Source organism: Bombina bombina, chromosome 2 (assembly GCF_027579735.1).
Source record: "Bombina bombina isolate aBomBom1 chromosome 2, aBomBom1.pri, whole genome shotgun sequence".
NCBI classification, from domain to species: domain Eukaryota; kingdom Metazoa; phylum Chordata; class Amphibia; order Anura; family Bombinatoridae; genus Bombina; species Bombina bombina.
The window spans coordinates 258286011-258310452 of record NC_069500.1 but is presented as its reverse complement, the minus strand read 5'-3'; the positions used below and the strand labels follow the sequence as shown (position 1 = coordinate 258310452).

The 24442-nt window shown below is 37.3% G+C and overlaps 1 protein-coding gene across 2 annotated transcripts in view; it reads left to right on the top strand.

Annotated features, from left to right (window-relative positions):
- Positions 1–24442, top strand: part of EFNA5 (ephrin A5) — a 580433-nt gene that overhangs the window by 541096 nt on the left and 14895 nt on the right. The window contains exons 3-4 of one of the 2 annotated variants that reach the window (XM_053701526.1): positions 6647–6712; positions 7096–7176. In XM_053701526.1, coding sequence (XP_053557501.1) covers positions 6647–6712; positions 7096–7176 — 147 coding nt within the window. The remainder of the gene's footprint in view (positions 1–6646; positions 6713–7095; positions 7177–24442) is intronic. The other variant, XM_053701527.1, reaches the window with a different exon arrangement.

Genomic DNA, 24442 nt, shown 5'->3' with positions numbered 1-24442 from the left:
CATATTTTGAACAAGCATTCAATTTAGCTAACATCAATTTCACTAAAGCTTATACCACTGTTTTGCTTAAATACCCCTTTTAGGATAGTAGTAGAATATGATTTAAATTAAACAAAGGCACTCAATGGAATTCTGGCTATTATGCTAATTTTTAGCTATTCTGTATATACATTATTCTTGAAGTGACCCATTATAGTGCATACATGTAGAGATCACAGACATATATTTATCTGATATAGCTTATACATTTTCAAAAATAACACATTGCTTAAGAGTCATAAAACTACTAGACTTTTTTTTAACAATAAATGCAGATATCTAAAGAGTGAGAAATAAATGATAGGACTTAGAAATATGGATGACCTTTATATCAGGTCACTGTTTATTCTTGCCTCCGGATAGGTAATTGAAGAACTATAGTTAAAAACCATTTAAATAGATATAAAAAAACAACTGATGGTGACTTCACATACTCTATAGGCTTCACTTGCTAGCCATTGCCAATATAAAATGTATTTTAAGTCTTCAAATGTGGTGCAAAAAGGTTATTAGAACAAACCATTTATCTGCTCAGTCTACACCTCTGTAGAATTGTGTATGTAATGTTTTTCTGGAATAGGTGTGGATATATAAATCATGTTTCAAAGTGAATAGTGAGCATTTTAGATAATAATAGGGTAATGTGCTGAGGCCTAAATTATGATAATCCTTTTGAGCTGTCAATACTTTCTGAAGGTTATACAATCCCTATTAATGTTTACATTCTCGGAAAATAATTTTGTTACTACCTAAATAATAAAAACATGGTGGATTAACCAAAACCTTAAGAAAAAATCCATGATATTATAAAGAGGTCCAATTAAAATAAAACCTAACAAGGAGTATCATGGACCCTTGGAGATTAATCTTTAAAACTAGTCTCAGAGAGAGCCAGCTCATTTATATACACCTTTCTGAAAACACTAACCTAAATTCTCATTTAAAGAGAGAGAGAGACAGACAGACAGAAAAAGGGAGACAGAGAGAAAGTTTATTTTTTTTAAAATATAACACTAAAAAATGGCATTATATAATATTACCATATATTTGTCCATCAATTACGCTGATGTCTTTAGTATACAATTAATTTATTAAAATTCTGAAGCAGGATGTCCATAGTTGTATAGATGATTTCACCATGTTTCAAAGTATAATATGACCTAACCCCTAGTTACTAGCAGATACAGCAGAAAATCAGACTTGGGCCCCAATTTATCAAGATCTGTCGGACCTGATCCGACAGTGCGGATCAGGTCCGACAGACCTCGCTGAATATGGCGAGCAATACGCTCTCCGTATTCAGCATTGCATCAGCAGCTCACAAGAGCTGCTGGTGCAACGCCGCCCCCTGCAGACTCGCAGCCAAAAGGCCACCAGCAGGGGGGTGTCAATCAACCCGATCGTACTCGATCGGCTTGATTTCCGGTGATGTCTGTCCGCCTGCTCAGAGCAGGCGGACAGGTTATGGAGTTTGTGACCACTGGTTCATAACTGCTGTTTCTGGCAAGCCTGCAGGCTCGCCAGAAACACGGGGCATCAAGCTCCTTTCGGAGCTTGATAAATATGCCCCTTGATGTGAAGCTCATAAACCCAAAAGCAGAGTTACAGGTCTATAGCAGAAATGTTCTATTGTGTTTATAAAAGAGCAGCAGTTAAATGTGTTAACAAATTACAGTTGAAAGCCATTGATAATAAAATGAAAATTAAACTTTCATAATTTAGAAATAGCATGCAGTCTTAAGAGGACTTTTCAATTTACTTACATTATCAAATTTTGCACAGTTTTTCATTTGCACACATTCTGAGGCATCAGCTCATATTGAGCATGTGCACAAGTTCACAGTGCATACATAATTTAGTCTATAATTGGCTGATGATAGTTGTTAGATGACACAAGGACTGGAAAATGGGGAAAAATTAATTTGTCAGAAAAAATCTACAAAGTAAGTTTTATTGCCTTGTCTTTTTATTATGCATTTTGTAATTCTGCAATGCTAATAAAAAGTGCATGATGGAGTCCATGGATTTTACAGCTCATTGGTTGGCACAAAAAACTCCCACAGAAACACAGAAAAAGTTACATACATACTTTTACAAAAAATTGAGGTGAAGCATTTAAAAAATAAATAAATCTTTTTTAGATGGAACAGAAACAATTTGCATTTTATGTCCCTTCAACAACTCAAACACTTAATTTGACATGTTTAACATAAAAAATCTGTAGTGTTTTATATCTGTTGAATTTTCTGTTGTTATGTTAATTTTTGATTATTTAAAGTAAGAATACAATACATTTGCATTACTTTAAGTATTCATGTTCCAATATAAATACTTAATTCCTACATCAAAAATAATTTATGATAAGATTATTTATCAATATCAACAGTATCCTTTGTTCTGGAACAAATAATAATTACAACAATCTTTTCTTGATCGTTTTGTTAACATTCATTCATATTTAACGACGGATGGAATATTTAGCTCTGCGTACATTGGCTGCCATACAAGGCATGTTTGCCTTCCTCTTGATCTGCATAATAAACACAAAGGTGTAATAGACTAAAGAACTTAAAAAGGTCAAATTCTTATTATTGTGGAAGTTAAAACATGAGGATAAAGCCCTGCAAAAAGCCAGAGAAATGCATTTTTTTCTTATAGTTTGAAAATGAAAATAAATTATGTCATCAATCACTACAAAATAAGCAAAATAATGCAATTCCAAAATAAAATGATGTAAAATGAAAAATTATACACTTAAAGGGACAATCTAGTCCAAAATAAACTTTCATGATTCAGATAGAGAATGTAATTTTAAATAATTTTCCAATTTACTTTTATCACCAATTTGGCTTTGTTCTCTTGGTATTCTTAGTTGAAAGCTAAACCTAGGTGGTTCATATGCTAATTTCTAAGCCCTTGAAGGCCGCATCTTCTCTCAGGGCATTTTGACAGTTTTCACCACTAGAGGGTGTTAGTTCATGTGTGTCATATAGATAACACTGTGCTCACGCATGAGGAGTTCAGGTGAGCCTGTCAAATGTCTGTCAAAAGAACTTGAATAAGGGGGCAGTTTGCAAAGGTAGGCCATTGAAGCAGTCATATGTATCCAGTCACCAGATGTATTTTGCTCTTGAGCTGAAGTACATTGCTGATGTGTGACTGATTTTATTTATGGGCTACATTTACAATGGACAGGCAAGGTTCCCACCTAGGGAACTTGTCCATATTCTGGACAAGAAGGCTGCAGAGAAGCAGCATCTGCTGCCTGCATGTATTATTAAAGAAGCAAAGGCCTTTGCAGCCCTTCCCCTTCTCTTGTGCAGCCAGTTGAGAGAAAGCAGCTTGTCAATCACTGTATATGAATGTGTCTGAAGTGATTTAAATCCACTACTTCTGTGGTGGTGAATAGCTCCAAAGCTGCATTCACAGCTTAATAAATGGGGCCCTAATAGTTTAACCCATTTGTGTTTTTTCAACCAATAGTGCAATAATAAATGGCTCTAGCATTGTGTTGTTGCCCCTTTATGTCTTATGTCTATGAATTATAGTAAGTTACTTTCCTTACTATAGCAGTAAATGATTTATAGGCTCATACATTGCCTCATATTCAAGATGAATCCAGGCAGGGGGTGTCAATCAACCCGATCGTATTCGATCAGGTTGATTTCTGTCGATTTCTGTCCACTGCCTCAGAACAGACGGACAGGTTATGGAGCAGCGGTCTTTAGACATACAGAGCTTGATAAATATGCCCCATAGAGTCAATTACCTAAAAAACAGATGTAACTTTCAACAGTCCAGCAAACGTAAACTAACAGCTGCACAGTAGGATTCATTTTGATGGTGCTTGCTCATAATCTTTTAATTTCAAGTTTCTTAGTACATATACTATATCCTTGACAACTAACCATCTTTTGATAATTTTATCAGACGCCTTAAAGGGCCATTAAACCCAAAATCTTTCTTTCATGATTCAGATAGAGTTCAACAACATTACAATTTACTTCTATTATTTATTTTGCCTATTTTTTTAGATATCCTTAGTTGAAGAAAAAGCATTGCACATGGTGAACCAATCACACAAGGCTTCTATGTGCAGCAACCAATCAGCAGCTACTGAGCATATCTAGATATGCTTTTCAGCAAAGAATATCAAGAGAATAAAACAAATTAAATAATATAAGTAAATTAGAAAGATGTTTAAAACTGCATTCTCTTTCTAAATCATGAAAGAAAAAATGTGGGTTTCATGTCCCTTTAATGTTCAAAATACATTTGAACATTATACACACAACTCAGTCCCTATTAACCTTTATAAAGAATGAAATAGTGGCATGATTCATTTTTCAGGGTTTAAAAATATCACTATAATTTACTAATCCACTTAATGTTAAATATAAAAAAAAATTAAATTGTTTTACTTTTCCACTGCAAAGTCTGACTTATTTGGGACTAGTGGAATGTATTTATACATTTATGTGTGTTTCTATATGTATATATATTCATAGTGCTGTGGTTTTGTGTTTGTGTGTCTATGATGTGCTGTCACTTTAAATATCAGAGAAAATGTCTTCACTCAGAAATACTACAGATAAGAAAATGACCTTTTGCTTTGCATATATTTATAAGTCATTCTTAAGATATATTTGAGTTTCATAGCCCAGGCCGTATTCCTCACTCATCGCTCATTGCACATTTCACATAACTGAGTAATTATTTTTTAGGCAGATATTTTCTCTTTTATGGTACTCTGTAACATAATGTGTATAAGAATACCTTAACTCAGCTACTTTTACATAATACAAGTGTTTTGTGTTCTATGGTAAAACATGATGATGAACTTAGTTTAGCTTGGTAAAAAACAAATAATTTTTTTTTTCACTTGTGCGATCTGAGATATATTGCCTCTGGCTAACATAATAGAAAACTAAATTTTTAATGTCCCCCACTTGCACATCTCATTAAAATAAAATCTGACTTTTGAGAAAAAGGAGAAAATGGTATTGAAAAGCAATCAGCATTTAAATCTTGCAACGGGTAATTTAGAATTTGACTAGTATGAATGGAACTATGTTGATTATTACATTGCTCACATTGTGAGAGTAAAAAAAATCCACTTAATGTATATCTGCACTGAATATTCAGCATTTTTAAACCTTGATGCACAGCAATACAGAATTAATGCTTAACACGTGTGTTAAGGTAAAATATGTAAATATGGCCCCTACTTTATAGAAGCAAAGATCAGATTATAGAATCCTTTTACACTATTCAAAGACAGGCAACCCCCCCCCCCAAAAAAAAAAAAACAAAAAAAAAAAAAAACGTGTTTATTAAAGTGTTTTATAGTGTTTAAATTTCTGGCTGGAGACAGTGATGGTTCCAGAAGTATCAATTTGAGCAGCAAACATGTACACTTCAAGCTTCATGCAAGTGCCAGGAAGCTGGGAATTGAGTCAGAGAAGTGAAGATCAGGTGAAGGTGGACTTTTTGGTATTCTGTGGGTGGAGCTATGTTGTGGAGTAACTAGGTGACGGAGGAAATGTGGATCAATTTCAGCTTTCTTCTCACCTCAGTGCATTTCTTTAGAACTGCCACTGGTGGCATCTTTCTCACCTCTTCATTTTCCCCAGTTCACAGCATGGAATTGAAACTGGTAAAATGAGTGCATTACCTTATTCATGCTTTTTTTTTATTATGCTGAAGGGTAGTGTATGCAGGAGTAATTTGAGGAAGCACTTCTTTAAATAAAGGGTGAATGATTCATGGAATAAACTTCCACAAGAGGGGGTAATGACAAACACCCTGGGGGACTTTATAATACCTGTGAAAAGTATAAGGCTATCCTACGAACTAGATAAGTTTATACTTTTAGGAAATATTGGGCAGACTTGCTGGGCCTATGGCTCTTATCTGCAGTCAAAATCTATGTTTCTGTGTTTCTATATAAAATGATTGAGTTTAAAAGGATACTGAACCCATGATTCAGATAGAGCATGCATTTTTAAGCAACTTTCTAATTTACTCCTATTATCAATTTTTCTTTCATTCTCTTGCTATCTTTATTTCAAAAAGCAGGAATGTAAGCTTAGGAGCCAGCCAATCTCTGGTTCAGCACCTGGGTAGTGCTTTCTGATTGGTGACTAAATGTAGCCACCAACCAGCAAGCTCTACCCAGGTGCTGAACTAAAAATAGGCCGGCTTGTGAGCTTTACATTCCTGCTTTTTCAAATAAAGTTACCAAGAGAACAAAGAAAAATTTATAATAGGAATAAATTAGAAATGTGCTTAAAATTGCATGCTCTATCTGAATCATGAAAAAATGGGTTCAGTATCCCTTTAAGTTTAAATTTGAAACTTTTTATATTGAAATACTTTGCTTATTCAGTAAAAAAAATATTGCTTACATCATAAACTAATTTCTATCTTGTATAGGAAATGTTGATAAAAAATAATTGGTACTGTTTCTGTTAAGATATGTGATTTTATTTATGCCATTGTAGGTTTTAATAAAGCCAAGAGAACACAGAGTGAACATTTCCTTTCTTTTGGTTTCAGTGAAAATTCAAATTCCTAATAAACATTTATCAACTGTTTTCTATTTCAGCCTCCGCAATTCCAGATAACGGAAGAAGGTCCTGCTTAAGACTCAAAGTTTTTGTACGACCAGCAAGTAAGTCCACTTTCTTAACTATTAAAGGGTGGCTTTAAAGTGCATGCTTAACTGTGCTTTATGAAAATAAAATGCATTAAAACTTTTACTGTTAAGCCTTGTGTGGTTCCTGTTATCAACATTTGTGGTTTAGCTTGCATCATAATTTCTAATCATTCCTCATTGAGCTTTGATAAGAACCTACAGTTGCTAACTTGTTGTTTCTCGAATGTTTTACATAACTAGTAAGGGAAATACAATTGGGCTGTTAGAAAGTTGCCCTGTAGATCAAAACAAAATTTAAAAAAATGACCAACAAAAAAGAAGATTAGTTACAAACTAAGAACTTCATGGAGTTTAAGAGATCTCACTAACATATTTGGCTATCTCTATTTTTATTATAGACAGCTGTATGAAAACTATAGGTGTTCATGACCGTGTTTTCGATGTTAACGACAAAGTAGAAAATTCATTAGAACCAGCAGGTTAGTATGCTTAGAGAATTTCTTTAACCAATGTGTTCTTTCCTTTGGTGCTTTAGTATTGTCTATGCATGTCTCCTTGCATGGTGTAGATGTGCTTTTCTGTTTATGTGTGATGCTATTGCAAGTCACGATAACCTCATTATTTTAACATGTTCGTACAATACATGCATGACAGTTTGTTGCTTTTTGTTGTGTCTTCATTCTGGTCATGGTAAATGGTTTTCCCAAAACACTTTATTTTAACAACAAAAATATAACAATATGTCAAAATATAGAAATGTGTTGCATGCAGATTAATTCATTCTTGTTTAACTTCTCAAAAACAGTGTTTGTGTTTTTCTAAATACTAGTTTAAATTAGTTTAAATTGTTTCAATGGGGGAAGTTAGAAATGTATATAACAATAAGAAATTATTAGATAATATAGCTAAACATCTTTAATCTCCAGAAGTTCATTATTACTATACCTCCTAAGCTAATTTATATTAAACACTTTCTCAAATTAGTAAAACAGTTAAAGTAATAATTCATATGATATTTCTGAAATAGACAAAAATAAATAAATTGTATAGTATTGCTTCATATTTACTTATGAACATATGCTCTATAAGCCTGTTAAATAGAGATTTTAATACAATGACCAAATATAGCTCAAGAGCTACAAAGATCATCTCTGCCATAAATAAGCAGAACAACTTGAGAACAAGCTTTTAACACTTTTTACCCACTGTAATCAAAACGAATTAAAGTTTTAAAAAAAGGCTCCATGTATTAAGTAGTAAATGCTGCTATGGAACCCTTTCAATGTAAGAAGCAGTGGCCATCTAACCTCAGCTTCCAACCCTCTCTGTCACCTTTGAGTTGGCAGAGATAAATCTTTCCAAACACATTTGTTCCGGGTGATTGACAAGCCGTGCTTGAATGTAATTGGTCACGTGCAAGCACTGAATGGTGCTGTACAAACAAGGGCTTGTGCAATAACGCATATGAACAGCAGACGTACAGTGTCTGTTGCCCATTCACTACAAAGCCACACTCACAGCTTCATCCATGAGGCCCAAAGTGAAAATAGTATCAGCTGAAATAGTTTTAAAGAAGAGTTAATAAATGGCTCATAGGTCTAGATTTATCAACGCTGAGGCGTACAGGGACGCGTATACGCGCCCCTGTATGCCTCAGCTCGCCTATGGTGGGGCGAAATTACCCACAGGTAATTAACATTGCACATGAGCGCAATTTTGCGCTTGCGTGCAATCTCGCCCTCTGCCCGCGCACAGCCAATCACGCGCGGGCAGGAGCTGAATTTCGCTACAAAAGAGGTGGCGTAGATGTTAGGGAAGCAATTGTCTGGTGACCGCTGCTTGATAAATCCCGGCGAGCGAGTTCTTGAGAGAACTTGCTGCCGTAGGGGCTTAATAAATCTAGCCCTAAGTCTAAAAAGTAATACTTAATGACCTAAATATGTTTAGCTTTGAAGAGGGAGGGGAAATATGTGATATGATAAAATATTTTCAAGTATCATTAGAGACTTTAAGGGATATGAAACCCAATATTTTATTTCATGATTTGGTCAGAGCATGCAATTTAAGCAACTTTCTAATTTACTCCTATTATCAATTTTTCTTTGTTTTCTTGGTATCTTTTTTTTAAAAAAAAGCAGGAATTAAAGCTTAGGATCCATTCCATTTTTGGTTCAGCACCTGGGTAGTGCTTGCTGATTGGTGGCTAAATGTAGCTATCAATCAGCAAGCGCTACCCAGGGTGCTGAACCAAGAATGGGCTGGCTCCTTAGCTTACATTCCTGCTTTTTACAAAAAGATACCAAGAAAAAATAATAATAATAGGAGTAACTTAAAAAGTTGCTTAAAATTGCAAGCTCTATCTGGATCACGAAAGAAAAAAATTGTGTTTCACATCCCTTTAATAGAGCTGAGGTTGAAAGTGTTTTTCACATTAAGACCATCAATGGTCTATGTTTCTTTTGACCTGTGATCTAAAGCTCTTTGCAGTGGCAAGATGATCTAAAAAGTCTCGCCAGTGCTGCAAGGTCCCCCAAATAATTTTAGAAATGCAAATTTTGGATATGAAGGATAGACACCTACATTTCCATTTTATGCTCAAAATAAGCCCCTAAAGATTTTTGTGTGATTTCTCTTCATGCCGGCGAGGTTTTGATCATCAGACACTATGGGGCATATTTATCAAGCTCCGTATGGAGCTGGCTCGCCGGAAACAGAAGTTATGAAGCAGCGTTCTAAACACCGCTGCTCCATAACTTGTTTGTCTGCTTTGAGATGGTGGACAGAAATCAACCCGATCGAATACAATCAGGTTTATTGACACCCCCTGCTAGCGGCCGCAAATCTGCAGGAGGCGGCATTGCTCCAGCAGTTCACAAGAACTGCTGGTGCAATGATAAATGCAGACAGTGTATGCTGTCGGCATTTATCGATGTGCAGCGATGTACAGCGGACATGATACGCTACTTCGTATCATGTCCACTCGCACATTTATAAATATACCCCTAAGTAACTACAGGTAGCCCTCGTTTTACAATGGTTCAATTTACACCGTTTCAGAATAACAACCTTTTTTTCCAGTCATGTGACTGCTATTGAAAAGCATTGATAAGCAGTGCATTTATTAAAATAGCCAGTAGATGGAGCTGTCCGCTTGTGTTGCAGAAAAGCCAAGCAAGCTGAAATTAATCAGTTTAACCAGACCTGAGCTATCGAGCAGATTTCAAAGGAACAAGATCTTCCTGTCTATAAATCAGTCCAGATTGGAATGCATAGAAAGAATTGTTTGCAGAAAAGTTCAAGTGAAGTCTGTGTTGTTTGATTATTTTATTAGGGTTATAATGCTGTTTAGCAAATGTTTTTGTTCATTTAACTTAGTTTAATTATATTTTCTGTGTTGTGTGATTATTTTATTAGGTTTATAATGCTGTTTAGCATTTAAAGTCTTAATTTCAAAGCTTTAAAAATAATCTATTAGGTGTTACTTATGACAATTTTGAGAGGGGCCTGGAACCTATCTCCCTTACTTCCCATTGACTTACATTATAAACTGGGTTTCAATTTACAATGGTTTCGATTTACAACCATTCCTTCTGGAACCTAACCCCGGCGTAAACTGAGGGCTACCTTTACTTGTGAATTATCTAATAAATTATATATTTTGGGCAAACAATCAACTATTTGATTTTAACATAACCCTGAGAATTTCTTAAAATAAAGTTAGTTTAATTTGGGTCAGTTTTATTATATCAACCTTGGAAGTATAAAAGGCCAAACTGGCTCTGCAATTGGTTTGACAAGGTATTGTCATTTCAGCAACTGGAGAGTTATAGTTTTAATTTGATGAGATCCTTTTTATAAACTGCCTAAATGAAATACAATGATAAGAGGGTCAAGGAAGTTTTTCTAGATCATTTCCAAGATGATGCTCAGTATTGCTTTCCTTACTTCCCTTCTTTGTGTCTGGTTTGAATGTATTTAGTGCCACTAAAGGTCAATTTCAGAATGCCCAATTCTACCCAGGCTGCTAGGACTCTACCTGTACTTCCTAAACTTGGCACAGACTTCACATAACCCCTGGAATGAGCTTGCTTTTTCCTTAACATATTGGGTCGTATAAAAGCAACTCTTAATAATGCAGTTTAGCAAAAAATAATAATGCAAAAAAAAATAATTAAAATTTGATTGATTGAAAATGTATTTTGTCCTTCTGCATCACAGATGCTCTATTTAAACCTTAATTTTTAACAACCGAGAAGGCTCATAGAGTTACTTTATCTTTATGTTGTTTTTAAGAGGTTTAGTGAGCATACGCTACTGAGGTGAGAAAGATAAATAGTGAGGTTAGAGCTAGTGAAAAAGCTTAGTTAGATAAGGGGGTGGTAAGTAAAATATATAGCAAAGTAAGATCTAGCATAGGGGGTGAGTAAGATAAAAAGCAAAGGTAAAGCTAGTGGAGCTGGTCAGTAATATAAACAGTTATGTAAGGACTAGCATAGGGGTGAGTAAGATGAATAGTAAGGTTAGAACTAGCAGAGGTGGAGAGTAATATAAACAGTAAGGTTAGAGCTAGCTGAGGGGATGAGCAAGATAAATAGTGAGGTAAGAGCTAGCGGAGGGGGTGAGTTAGATAAATATTGCGGTGAGAGCTAGTGGAGGTGGTGAGTAAGATAAATACAAAGGTTAAAGCTAGCAGAGGTGGCAAGATAAAAAGCAGGGTTAGAGCTAACAGAGGTGGAGAGTAGTATAGATAGTAAGGTTGGAACTAGTGGAGGGGATGAGTAAGATATATAGTGAGGTTAGAGCTAGAGTAGGAGGTAAGATAAATAGGGAGGTGAAAGTTAGAGGAGGTGGTGAGTAAGATAAATAGCAGGGTTAAAGCTAGCATATGTGGTGAGTAGTATAAATAGTAAAGTTAGAGCTAGCATTGCTGGTAAGATTAAAAGTTGGGTTAGAGCTAGAGGATGTGGTGAGTACTATACATAATAAAGTTAGAGCTAGCAGAGGGGATGAGTAAGTTAAATAGCTAGATTAGAGCTAGCGGAGCTGGTAAGATAAAAAGTTGGGTTAGAGCTAGAGGATGTAGTGAGTAGTATAAATAGTAAGTTTAGAACTATTGGTTGTGGTGAGTAGTATAAATAGTAAGGTTAGAGCTAGCCAATCTGGTAAATAGTATAAATAGTAAGGTTAGACCTAGCCAATCTGGTGAGTAGTATAAATAGTAAGGTTAGAGCTAGCCGATCTGGTGAGTAGTATAAATAGTAAGGTTAGAGCTAGCCAATCTGGTGAGTAGTATAAATAGTAAGGTTAGAGCTAGCCGATCTGGTGAGTAGTATAAATAGTAAGGTTACACCTAGCCAATCTGGTGAGTAGTATAAATAGTAAGGTTAGAGCTAGCCAATCTGGTGAGTAGTATAAATAGTAAGGTTAGAGCTAGCAGATCTGGTGAGTAGTATAAATAGTAAGGTTAGAGCTAGCCAAGCTGGTGAGTAGTATAAATAGTAAGTTTAGAACTATTGGTTGTGGTGAGTAGTATAAATAGGAAGGTTAGGGCTAGCCGATCTGGTGAGTAGTATAAATAGTAAGGTTAGGGCTAGCAAAAAGGAAGTAAGATAAATAGCGAGGTTAGAGCTAGCAGGGGGGTGAGTAAGATAAATAGTAAGATTAGAGCTAGCAGATCTGGTGAGTAGTATAAATACTAAGTTTAGAAGTAGTGGGGTGGCAAGTAGTATAAATATTAAGGTTAGAGCTAATTAGAGAAAGTGCTAAAATGTGGTCATTAAAAACATTCTGTGTTGCACAGAGTTATAGAGTTATATGGGTATTTTAAATACAATACATTAAGAAAATATACAAAATCAGTTTAAACTTCCAAATTATTTCAAATTTTTTGATAATTGCAAGTAGCAGCTGGCATATTCTAGAACATCTGGTAGTTTGTACCTAACACTAAAAATTGATAGCACATGTTTTACAAGATAGAGAATGTGCTGTAATTATATAATTTTATTCCATGGTAAAATAAAAAAACTTTTTTACATGGTAAATAGATAATGTATGCTGTTGAATCATTGCGGCATTACATAAATGTATTAGTTAAAGGGATACTAAACCCAATTTTTTATTTCATGATTTGGACACAGCATGTAATTTTAAGCAACTTTCTAAATTATTCCTATTATTATATGTAACCACCAATCAGAAAGCGCTATCCAGGGTACTGAACCAAAAATTGGGCGGCTCCTAAGCTTTCATTCCAGCTTTTTCAAATAAATATACGAAAAAATTGATAACCGGAGTAAAATAGAAAGTTCCTTAAAATTGCATGATCTATCTGAATCATGAAATAAAAAGTTTTGCTTTAGTATCCCTTTAATTAAAGGGAACATTAATCTAGTTTTTTTTTTTTTAAAAATGAAAAGAATAAGATGGGGTTATTCACAAACCTCCCACTCCAAACTGACTGAGGGCCTGATAATCAAAATTTGCTGAGTCAGATGTGAAAGACTTAGCAAACACACACACAAATTATCTCAAAAAGGGGCTATCCATGCAAATTGTGAGATGTCTCTCAGAAAACTAATAGAGCTCACTGGAAAGGTAAACGTCACTTCCATGGAACACTCCTATTCAGCCCATTTTTTTTTTTCACATTAAGGAAATTATTATGCTTTGAATTTCTTTTCATGTGCAGTGTCGTCTTATTACCATTTCTACAGTGCTCCTTAATTAGTTTTTTGCTGTATAATTTCAATAAGCATTTTCTTAAAATATGATTTTAACAAAAAATCCGCCTGCAGCCGAAGACGCTCCGAAGCTATGTTCGTAGCTTCTTGAAGGAATAGGAAAGTCAAAATTAAACTTGCATGATTCAGATAGAGCATGTGATTTTAAGACACTTAGGCCTAGATTTGGAGTTTGGCGGTAGATGGGCTGTTAACGCTACGCAGGCTTTTTTCTGGCCGCACCATAAAATTAACTCTGGTATCGAGAGTCCAAAAAAATGCTGCGTTAGGCTCCAAAAAAGGAGCGTAGAGCATTTTTACCGCAAATGCAACTCTCGATACCAGAGTTGCTTACGGACGCGGCCAGCCTCAAAAACTTGCTCGTGCACGATTCTCCCATAGGAAACAATGGGGCTGTTTGAGCTGAAAAAAAACCTAACACCTGCAAAAAAGCAGCGTTCAGCTCCTAACGCAGCCCCATTGTTTCCTATGGGGAAACACTTCCTACGTCTGCACCTAACACTCTAACATGTACCCCGAGTCTAAACACCCCTACCCTTACACTTATTAACCCCTAATCTGCCGCCCCCGCTATCGCTGACCCCTGCATTATATTATTAACCCCTAATCTTCCGCTCCGTAAACCGCCGCAACTTACATTATCCCTATGTACCCCTAATCTGCTGCCCCTAACACCGCCGACCCCTATATTATATTTATTAACCCCTAACCTGCCCCCCACAACGTCGCCGCCAGCTACTTACAATAATTAACCCCTAATCTGCCGACCACAAAGCGCCGCCACCTACGTTATCCTTATGTACCCCTAATCTGCTGCCCCTAACACCGCCGATCCCTATATTATATTTATTAACCCCTAATCTGCCCCCCTCAACGTCGCCGACACCTGCCTACACTTATTAACCCCTAATCTGCCGAGCGGACCTGAGCGCTACTATAATAAAGTTATTAACCCCTAATCCGCCTCACTAACCCTATCATAAATAGTATTAACCCCTAATCTGCCCTCCCTAACATCGCCGACACCTAACTTCAATTATTAACCCCTAATCTGACGACCGGAGCTCATCGCTACTATAATAAATGGATTAACCCCTAAAGCTAAGTCTAACCCTAACACTAACACACCCCTAACTTAAATATAATTTACATCTAACTCCAGCCGCAGGAAAAAAGCAGGAGTTAAGAGCTTTATGGGCTAACGCCGGTTCATAAAGCTCTTAACTACTGTACCCTAAAGTACACTAACACCCATAAACTACCTATGTACCCCTAAACTGAGGTCCCCCCACATCGCCGCAACTCGATTAAATTTTTTTTAACCCCTAATCTGCCGACCGCCACCTACGTTATACTTATGTACCCCTAATCTGCTGCCCCTAACCCCGCCGACCCCTGTATTATATTTATTAAACCCCTAACCTGCCCCCCACAACGTCGCCGCCAGCTACTTACAATAATTAACCCCTAATCTGCCGACCGCAAAGCGCCGCCACCTACGTTATCCTTATGTACCCCTAATCTGCTGCCCCTAACACTGCCGACCCCTATATTATATTTATTAACCCCTAATCTGCCCCCCTCAACGTCGCCGACACCTGCCTACACTTATTAACCCCCTAATCTGCCGAGCGGACCTGAGCGCTACTATAATAAAGTTATTAACCCCTAATCCGCCTCACTAACCCTATCATAAATAGTATTAACCCCTAATCTGCCCTCCCTAACATTGCCGACACCTAACTTCAATTATTAACCCCTAATCTGACGACCGAATCTCGCCGCTATTCTAATAAATGTATTAACCCCTAAAGCTAAGTCTAACCCTAATACTAACACCCCCCTAAGTTAAATATAATTTAAATCTAACGAAATAAATTAACTCTTATTAAATAAATTATTCCTATTTAAAGCTAAATACTTACCTGTAAAATAAATCCTAATATAGCTACAATATAAATTATAATTACATTGTAGCTATTTTAGGATTAATATTTATTTTACAGGCAACTTTGTAATTATTTTAACCAGGTACAATAGCTATTAAATAGTTAAGAACTATTTAATAGTTACCTAGTTAAAATAATAACAAAATTACCTGTAAAATAAGTCCTAACCTAAGTTATAATTAAACCTAACACTACCCTATCAATAAATTAATTAAATAAAATACCTACAGTTACCTACAATAAAACCTAACACTACACTATCAATAAATAAATTAAATACAATTTCTACAAATAACTACAATTACATAAACTAACTAAAGTACAAAAAATAAAAAAGAACTAAGTTACAAAAAATAAAAAAATATTTACAAACATAAGAAAAATATTACAACAATTTTAAACTAATTACACCTACTCTAAGCCCCCTAATAAAATAACAAAGACCCCCAAAATAAAAAAATTCCCTACCCTATTCTAAATTAATAAATTTAAAAGCTCTTTTACCTTACCAGCCCTGAACAGGGCCCTTTGCGGGGCATGCCCCAAGAAAATCAGCTCTTTTGCCTGTAAAAAAAAACATACAATACCCCCCCCCCAACATTACAACCCACCACCCACATACCCCTAATCTAACCCAAACCCCCCTTAAAATAAACCAAACACTAAGCCCCTGAAGATCTTCCTACCTTGTCTTCACCTCAACAGGTATCACCGATCTGTCCTGGCATCCAGTGCTGAAGAGGTCCAGAAGAGGCTCCAAAGTCTTCCTCCTATCCGGCAAGAAGAGGACATCCGGACCGGCAAACATCTTCATCCAAGCGGCATCTTCGATCTTCTTCCATCCGGTGCGGAGCGGGTCCATGTTGAAGCATCCGACGCGGATCCATCCTCTTCTTCCGGCGTCTCCCGACGAATGACGGTTCCTTTAAGGAACGTCATCCAAGATGGCGTCCCTCGAATTCCGATTGGCTGATAGGATTCTATCAGCCAATCGGAATTAAGGTAGGAATATTCTGATTGGCTGATGGAATCAGCCAATCAGAATCAAGTTCAATCCGATTGGCTTATCCAATCAGCCAATCAGATTGAGCTCGCATTCTATTGGCTGTTCCGATCAGCCAATAGAATGCGAGCTCAATCTGATTGGCTGATTGGATCAGCCAATCGGATTGAACTTGATTCTGATTGGCTGATTCCATCAGCCAATCAAAATATTCCTACCTTAATTCCGATTGGCTGATAGACTCCTATCAGCCAATCGGAATTCGAGGGACGCCATCTTGGATGACGTCCCTTAAAGGAACCGTCATTCGTCGGGAGACGCCGGAAGAAGAGGATGGATCCGCGTTGGATACTTCAACATGGACCCGCTCCGCACCGGATGGAAGAAGATCGAAGATGCCGCTTGGATGAAGATGTTTGCCGGTCCGGATGTCCTCTTCTTGCCGGATAGGAGGAAGACTTTGGAGCCTCTTCTGGACCTCTTCAGCACCGGATGCCAGGACAGATCGGTGATACCTGTTGAGGTGAAGACAAGGTAGGAAGATCTTCAGGGGCTTAGTGTTAGGTTTATTTAAGGGGGGTTTGGGTTAGATTAGGGGTATGTGAGTGGTGGGTTGTAATGCTGGGGGGGGGGTATTGTATGTTTTTTTTTTACAGGCAAAAGAGCTGATTTTCTTGGGGCATGCCCCGCAAAGGGCCCTGTTCAGGGCTGGTAAGGTAAAAGAGCTTTAAAATTTATTAATTTAGAATAGGGTAGGGAATTTTTTTATTTTGGGGGTCTTTGTTATTTTATTAGGGGGCTTAGAGTAGGTGTAATTAGTTTAAAATTGTTGTAATATTTTTCTTATGTTTGTAAATATTTTTTTATTTTTTGTAACTTAGTTCTTTTTTATTTTTTGTACTTTAGTTAGTTTATGTAATTGTAGTTATTTGTAGAAATTGTATTTAATTTATTTATTGATAGTGTAGTGTTAGGTTTTATTGTAGGTAATTGTAGGTATTTTATTTAATTAATTTATTGATAGGGTAGTGTTAGGTTTAATTATAACTTAGGTTAGGACTTATTTTACAGGTAATTTTGTTATTATTTTAACTAGGTAACTATTAAATAGTTCTTAACTATTTAATAGCTATTGTACCTGGTTAAAATAATTACAAAGTTGCCTGTAAAATAAATATTAATCCTAAAATAGCTACAATGTAATTATAATTTATATTGTAGCTATATTAGGATTTATTTTACAGGTAAGTATTTAGCTTTAAATAGGAATAATTTATTTAATAAGAGTTAATTTATTTCGTTAGATTTAAATTATATTTAACTTAGGGGGGTGTTAGTATTAGGGTTAGACTTAGCTTTAGGGGTTAATACATTTATTAGAATAGCGGCGAGATTCGGTCGTCAGATTAGGGGTTAATAATTGAAGTTAGGTGTCGGCAATGTTAGGGAGGGCAGATTAGGGGTTAATACTATTTATGATAGGGTTAGTGAGGCGGATTAGGGGTTAATAACTTTATTATAGTAGCGCTCAGGTCCGCTCGGCAGATTAGGGGTTAATAAGTGTAGGCAGGTGTCGGCGACGTTGAGGGGGGCAGATTAGGGGTTAATAAATATAATATAGGGGTCGGCAGTGTTAGGGGCAGCAGATTAGGGGTACATAAGGATAACGTAGGTGGCGGCGCTTTGCGGTCGGCAGATTAGGGGTTAATTATTGTAAGTAGCTGGCGGCGACGTTGTGGGGGGCAGGTTAGGGGTTAATAAATATAATACAGGGGTCGGCGGGGTTAGGGGCAGCAGATTAGGGGTACATAAGTATAACGTAGGTGGCGGTCGGCAGATTAGGGGTTAAAAAAATTTAATCGAGTTGCGGCGATGTGGGGGGGACCTCAGTTTAGGGGTACATAGGTAGTTTATGGGTGTTAGTGTACTTTAGGGTACAGTAGTTAAGAGCTTTATGAACCGGCGTTAGCCCATAAAGCTCTTAACTCCTGCTTTTTTCCTGCGGCTGGAGTTTTGTCGTTAGAGCTCTAATGCTCACTTCAGAAACGACTCTAAATACCGGCGTTAGGAAGATCCCATTGAAAAGATAGGATACGCAATTGACGTAAGGGGATCTGCAGTATGGAAAAGTCGCGGCTGAAAAGTGAGCGTTAGACCCTATTTTGAGTGACTCCAAATACCGGCGGTAGCCTAAAACCAGCGTTAGGAGCCTCTAACGCTGGTTTTCACGGCTAACGCCAAACTCTAAATCTAGGCCTTATAAATTAACTTCTATTTTCAAAGGTGCTTTGTACTTTTAGTATCCCTTGTTGGAAAAGAATACACACATATCCTACACTAATGGGAGCTAGCTGCCTATTGGTGGCTGCACACATTTGTCTCTTGTTATTGGCTAACTAGATGTGTTCAGCTAGCTGTCAGTAGTGCAATTACTGTTCCTTCAGCAATAAACAACAACATAATGAAGCAAATTTGATTATAGAAGTAAATTGAAAAGTTGTTTAAAATTGTATGTTCTATCCAAATCATTAAAGAAAATGTTAGGGGTTTCTGTCCCTTTAAATGCAGTGTTTGCAACATTGTATAACAATACTATAAAACATTGTTGCCAACACACCTGTCAGATTGCTAAAGACATGTGCACACTCCTGATCACACCTAGGATTACTCTTTAACAAAATATACCAAAAGAGCAAAGTTAAAATTTCATATTTTATCCATTCCTTTCTTGGTCTCCATTTATCAAGTAGTGGTTGTTGCATCGGAGGCCATTTGTTCCAGCCTTGGACCGCTGCTCCTTAACCTGATCCATTATGTTCAGGATGATTGGCAGCCCCTGCTAGCTGCTGGTTGGCTGCTAAGTAAGCAGAGGGTGGCATTGTACAAGCATTTCTGGTGAAATGCTTGTGCAATGATAAATGCAGACAGTCTATGCTGTGTGTCTGCAGTGATGTCCAGTGGACATGATTTGCTATAGCGACTAATGTCCACTCAGCATTTGATTAAATAGAGCCCATTGACTTTACTGACCCTTTAAAGGTTAAAGGCTAGACTCTTGTATGGACATTTAAGAACACTAAACTTGTGCTTGTTCAATCCTTCCCAGAGAAATATAAAAGCTAATTCTGTAAACAAGGTTTTCAGAATGCTGCAAATCCAATAGCTAGTTTAGGCAATTTGCAGCATTTTCTAAACTTAGGTTACAAGATTTGCTTTTTGGCCTCAAGGGAACATGGGACAAACATATTTTTTAATGCAAAAAAAGGTGTTTAATGTCAAACCGTTAAAAAAAAAAAATTCTTTGTACAAGCCTGGTATCCATTTAAAACAATGTTTTTTAGCAATTTTAGTGAAAACATAAAGAGCCTCGTTAATTAAATTTTCATTAGGAATAAAAAAAAGTTAAAAATAGTAATTTTTCATATAAAAATGGAAGCAACATATTAAATTCATAAATACATCAACTTTGTTTTTAAATGCATTTCCTTCCTATGATAAATCATAGTGAGACACAAACCAGAGGGGTACTAAAGATACTTTGTAAATCTGACTGTAAGTGATGTTACAAATGAATCCACATTAAGTTAACAAATGTTTTGGGAACTCAGTAAACACATCAAGCTGTGTTTAAGTCAGTAGAAAGAATTAATGTTTTTTCATTATTAAAAAAGTCTATTTGTTACTTGGCAAATAATGTAAGAACACTCATATGTATTGATATTAATATCTGCATAGTTTAGATAACATCTTCCATATGATAATTATTTAATGAAAAATAGGATATATTTTGTGCCTCATAAATAGGTCCATAGAAAAGTGTTGAACCACCACAAAAGAAATAACAAAATAGGTAAATTCCGACTCGTGATTCACAAGATTTGCAATTTGGGAGTTGGAAACTAGAAGGCAATCAGTAGAGGCAGTCACTCATAATGACGCAGATTTTCTGCTTGGCATTATAGCTCCCAAGCAGGATTTTACCAATGTGTTTAAACCCTTTGGGCCAGATTACAAACCCAATCGCATACTCTCATGTGTGCTAACCCGACATGAAAATATGAATATTTCACATTCCAATGTTCTTCAGGTAACAGAATATGTTCTTTTTATTCATAAATAAATATTTCTACCATCTATATCTCATGGTATTTTTGTTCAATATATATCTACACCTATATATAACATGATTATATATAGGTATAGATATATACAAATACATCTATAGGAATATCTATTCAGCTATGTACAGAACATTGGAAAGGGACATATTCACATTAAATATATAGTTAAAACCTTTATTAAAAATGAATATTGCATAAATATGTTTTCCTTCTAAATACAGGGAGAGTCCACAGCTGCATTCATTACTTGTGGGATTGGATTCCGGTAAGATAGTTTCATTTTACACACACATGTTAATGATAGAAGGCAGGGGGGCATATTTATCAAGCTCCGAATGGAGCTTGATGCCCTGTGTTTCTGGCGAGAAACAGCAGTTATGAAGCAGTGGTCACAAAGACTGCTGCTCCATAACCTGTCCGCCTGCTCTGAGCAGTACAATCAGGTTGATTGACACCCCCTGCTGGCGGCCCATTGGCTGCAAGTCTGCAGGGGGCAGCGTTGCACCAGCAGCTCTTGTGAGCTGCTGGTGTAATGCTGAATACGAGTGTCCGACAGACCTTGATAACTTGGGGCCATAGTCTCAGTGGGATTCCTTTATCTTTATGGAATTAAGGGTTAATATCTCCTGAGGGGGTTATTGAACAGTGGGGTCCTTTTAATCATGTTTGTTATGTGATTTTGACTGCGTATTTTTCCAGAGACATTTTTTTAGGCTCTTAGGCTGTTACGGAACATACATGTTATAGAGCTGCACAGTTTTATTAAGCTGGTACGCTTTTACTTAGCAGGAGCGGTCCTGCATGCGGCACCATGTGACCGGGTGTAGTCACGTCTTGTTTCCCATTTCTGACTCCTGACCGAGTGACTGCGGAGAAGAGTTAATTTCTCTACCTGTCTAGGTAATAGGAGATGGTAAGTGCCCCAGCCATTGTGGGTTTAAGGTGTCAGTTGCTTTTTTTGTCTAAAACTCTTAATTAAAATTATGGAGGGTTCTGATATGCTAGAGGATTCCTCTGATTCAGATTTTGATACCTGCGTATGCTGTGAGGAGGACCGGGTAAACCAGCCTGCTCAATTATGTTCCATATGCCACAGTAGAGTGTTCTCTTCAAACAATGTTGAGATGTTAGAGACCACTGAGCCGTCTACCTCTTTGGATTCCTCGTCCTGTGAGGTACGTTCCCTAGAATCTTATCATACACAAGCAGTTCCCCTAAGTGCCATTACTTCTTCTTCTGAGGGAGACTTTTTTCCACCGGAGGTCACTGCGCGTTTTCGCATGGCCATCTCTATGGCTTTAGCGAGTTTGCCTCTTCCTCCTATGGTTAAGCGGTCATGTAAGATGACGATTGTGCCAGATCAGTTATTAGGGGGGCGCAGTTCCCTCTGAGGCTTCAGTGGTAGAACCTCCGGGGTTGGAATCGCCTGTTTTGATACCTCCGACTGCAGAAGATTTGGCATTTAGACTTAGATTGGCATGCCTGTGTTTACTTCTGAGAGAGATTTTGGTGATGTTAGAGGTTCCCAGTCCTGATCCGTTACACGGATCTCATTCCTCTCTATCAGATAGCGATCTTGTTTAGACGTATGGAGAGGGTTGGATACTCTTCTTTATTGTCTATATGGATATAGTTATAAAATCCCAGTCCCCAGCTCTATGGGGGTCTGTGTTATACTCAGGCAGGACCTGTTCATTTTGCACACCCTTTTGAAATTTTTTTTTTTAGTTTAACAGATTTAATTTCTTATCCATTTTGGATAGTTTTTGTTTTAGAGCTCAGAATTCTTGTGGACACTTTCTTTTGGAGTTTCACCACTTGGGTTGTTTTTGGTTTTATCGACTTTCACAGTCGTGATTAATGGTCTTCTGTGGAAGCTTCTAGATCTCTGTTTGGGGTAATGATTACCTCAATTTCATAGAGAAGCATATATAAGCCTTGGAGCTTATTTTCTTTATTGTTTATTCTCAGTTTCCCTAGCACTGCTGGAACTTAAGATTATGACATTATTTTTTATTTATGACAGACGTATCGTACCCTTGATGATGGGCAGGTCCTGTTTTGGGTAATTGTTAAGTCTGTTCTTTATTCTACTCTAGAGAGTGAAGTCCCATAGTGTAGTGGTTATCATGTCTGCTTGACACGCAGAAGGTCCTGGGATCGTGACCCAGTGGACTAGTGCACAGGTTCCTTTGAGCTGCAAACCAGAGGAATTGCTTTAAAGGGACAGTCTACACCAGAATTTTTATTGTTTTAAAAGATAGATAATCCCTTTATTACCCATTTCCCAGTTTTGCATAACCAACACAGTTATAATAATATACTTTTAACCTCTGTGATTATCTTGTATCTAAGCCTCTGCAAACTGACCCTTTTTTCAGTTATTTTGACAGACTTGCAGTCTAGCCAATAAGTGCCTGCTCCCAGATAACTTCACGTGCACAAGCACAGTGTTATCTATATGAAATACGTGAACTAACACCCTCTAGTGGTGAAAATTTGTTAAAATGCAATCTGAAAGAGGTGGGCTTCAAGGTCTAAGAAATTAGCATATGAACCTCCTAGGTTAAGCTTTCAACTAAGAATACCAAGAGAACAAAGCAAAATTGGTGATAAAAGTAAATTGGAAAATTGTTTAAAATTACATGTTCTATCTGAATCATGAAAGTTTATTTTGGCCTAGACTGTCCCTTTAAGCTCTTTCTAGTTGTTATGGTACAGGCAGAACAGGTCCATATATTCCAAGGGACAGGCAGGACCTGTCATCTTGGGTCTCTGGAGGGACATTTGATGCTGGATCATATAGGTTCAGAGGTCCTAGAGTCCGGAATTGAGTTTTTCATTCCATCCTGCTGGACTAGGTGACCTTTGGAGTCTTGTCATTCGCAGTGTCATTACACTGTTGGTGAAGAGTCCAATAAAGGGAGGGGTCCAAGGATTTTATGCAGAGTTTATTACTTTTCTTTGCTCAGAAAGAATCCTCAGTTCTCTCTACCGGGATGTCTTTCCTGACTAAGACAGTCTAGGGTAGCCTGATGGTTATCTTCGTGGGTTTGCAACTCAAAGGTTGATGGTTCGAATCCAGCCACTGTCCCTGGATGTCCATTTTTACATTCTTGTTCAACCTGGTCCAGTTATTAGGGACCATTTTCTTTTCAAAACCGTGTTTTAATCCTACGTTTTTGGGATCTGGGGTTTTATGTGACAGTAACCTATTTCTAGGCGTTACAATGGCTCCCGAGTCTTGAAGGGTTTTTACCAGTTTCAGCTAGTGACTTGTGTGGATGCCTCTTCCATTTTCCATCGATCAGAGGTAGACATAGACTGAGTTCTAGTGTGGCGCCAGTTGGATCCTTTGGATGCGGTTTGGTCTTTCAGATAGGAAGGCTCTTGCCTTATAGCTTACGAAGTTAGTTTCTTCTTCGGGTTCTGTCCTCCAATCTCCCTTCAGGCCTTGGTTGGCACTGTGGTGGGGGTGTGGGATTCAGCCCAGGTCGGATCTTCACCCTAGCTTGTTTTTTTTTTTACTCTTTCTTTGCATTCTTTCTGGATTACCGGTGGGGGTATCTCTCTCCAGTGGGTTCAAATCTCCCAGTATTGGGGATTTTCTTCTCCTAGTTCCCCCGGGGCCGTTCTGTTTTGGTCTTAGTGTGTTGCTGAGGAATATGGATCAGGATTTTCCTTCCAATTCTCCTTAGGGCTTTTTCAGTAGAGCACTTTGCTCTGAGGTCTGGTCTTCTGGATCCATGCCAGCTGGATACTGGTTTATGCTTCTTTCCCTCTAGAATGAGCTGGATCAGAGAACCTCTTGGTCATTTCTAAATTTGTGAGTTCCTCCTGTGTAGACGGAAGGGTCTCAAATTTGGTGGTGGGCAGAGACCCACTACTGCTCTTGGTCAGTAATCGGTCTCTGTGCATGCTCTTTTGGA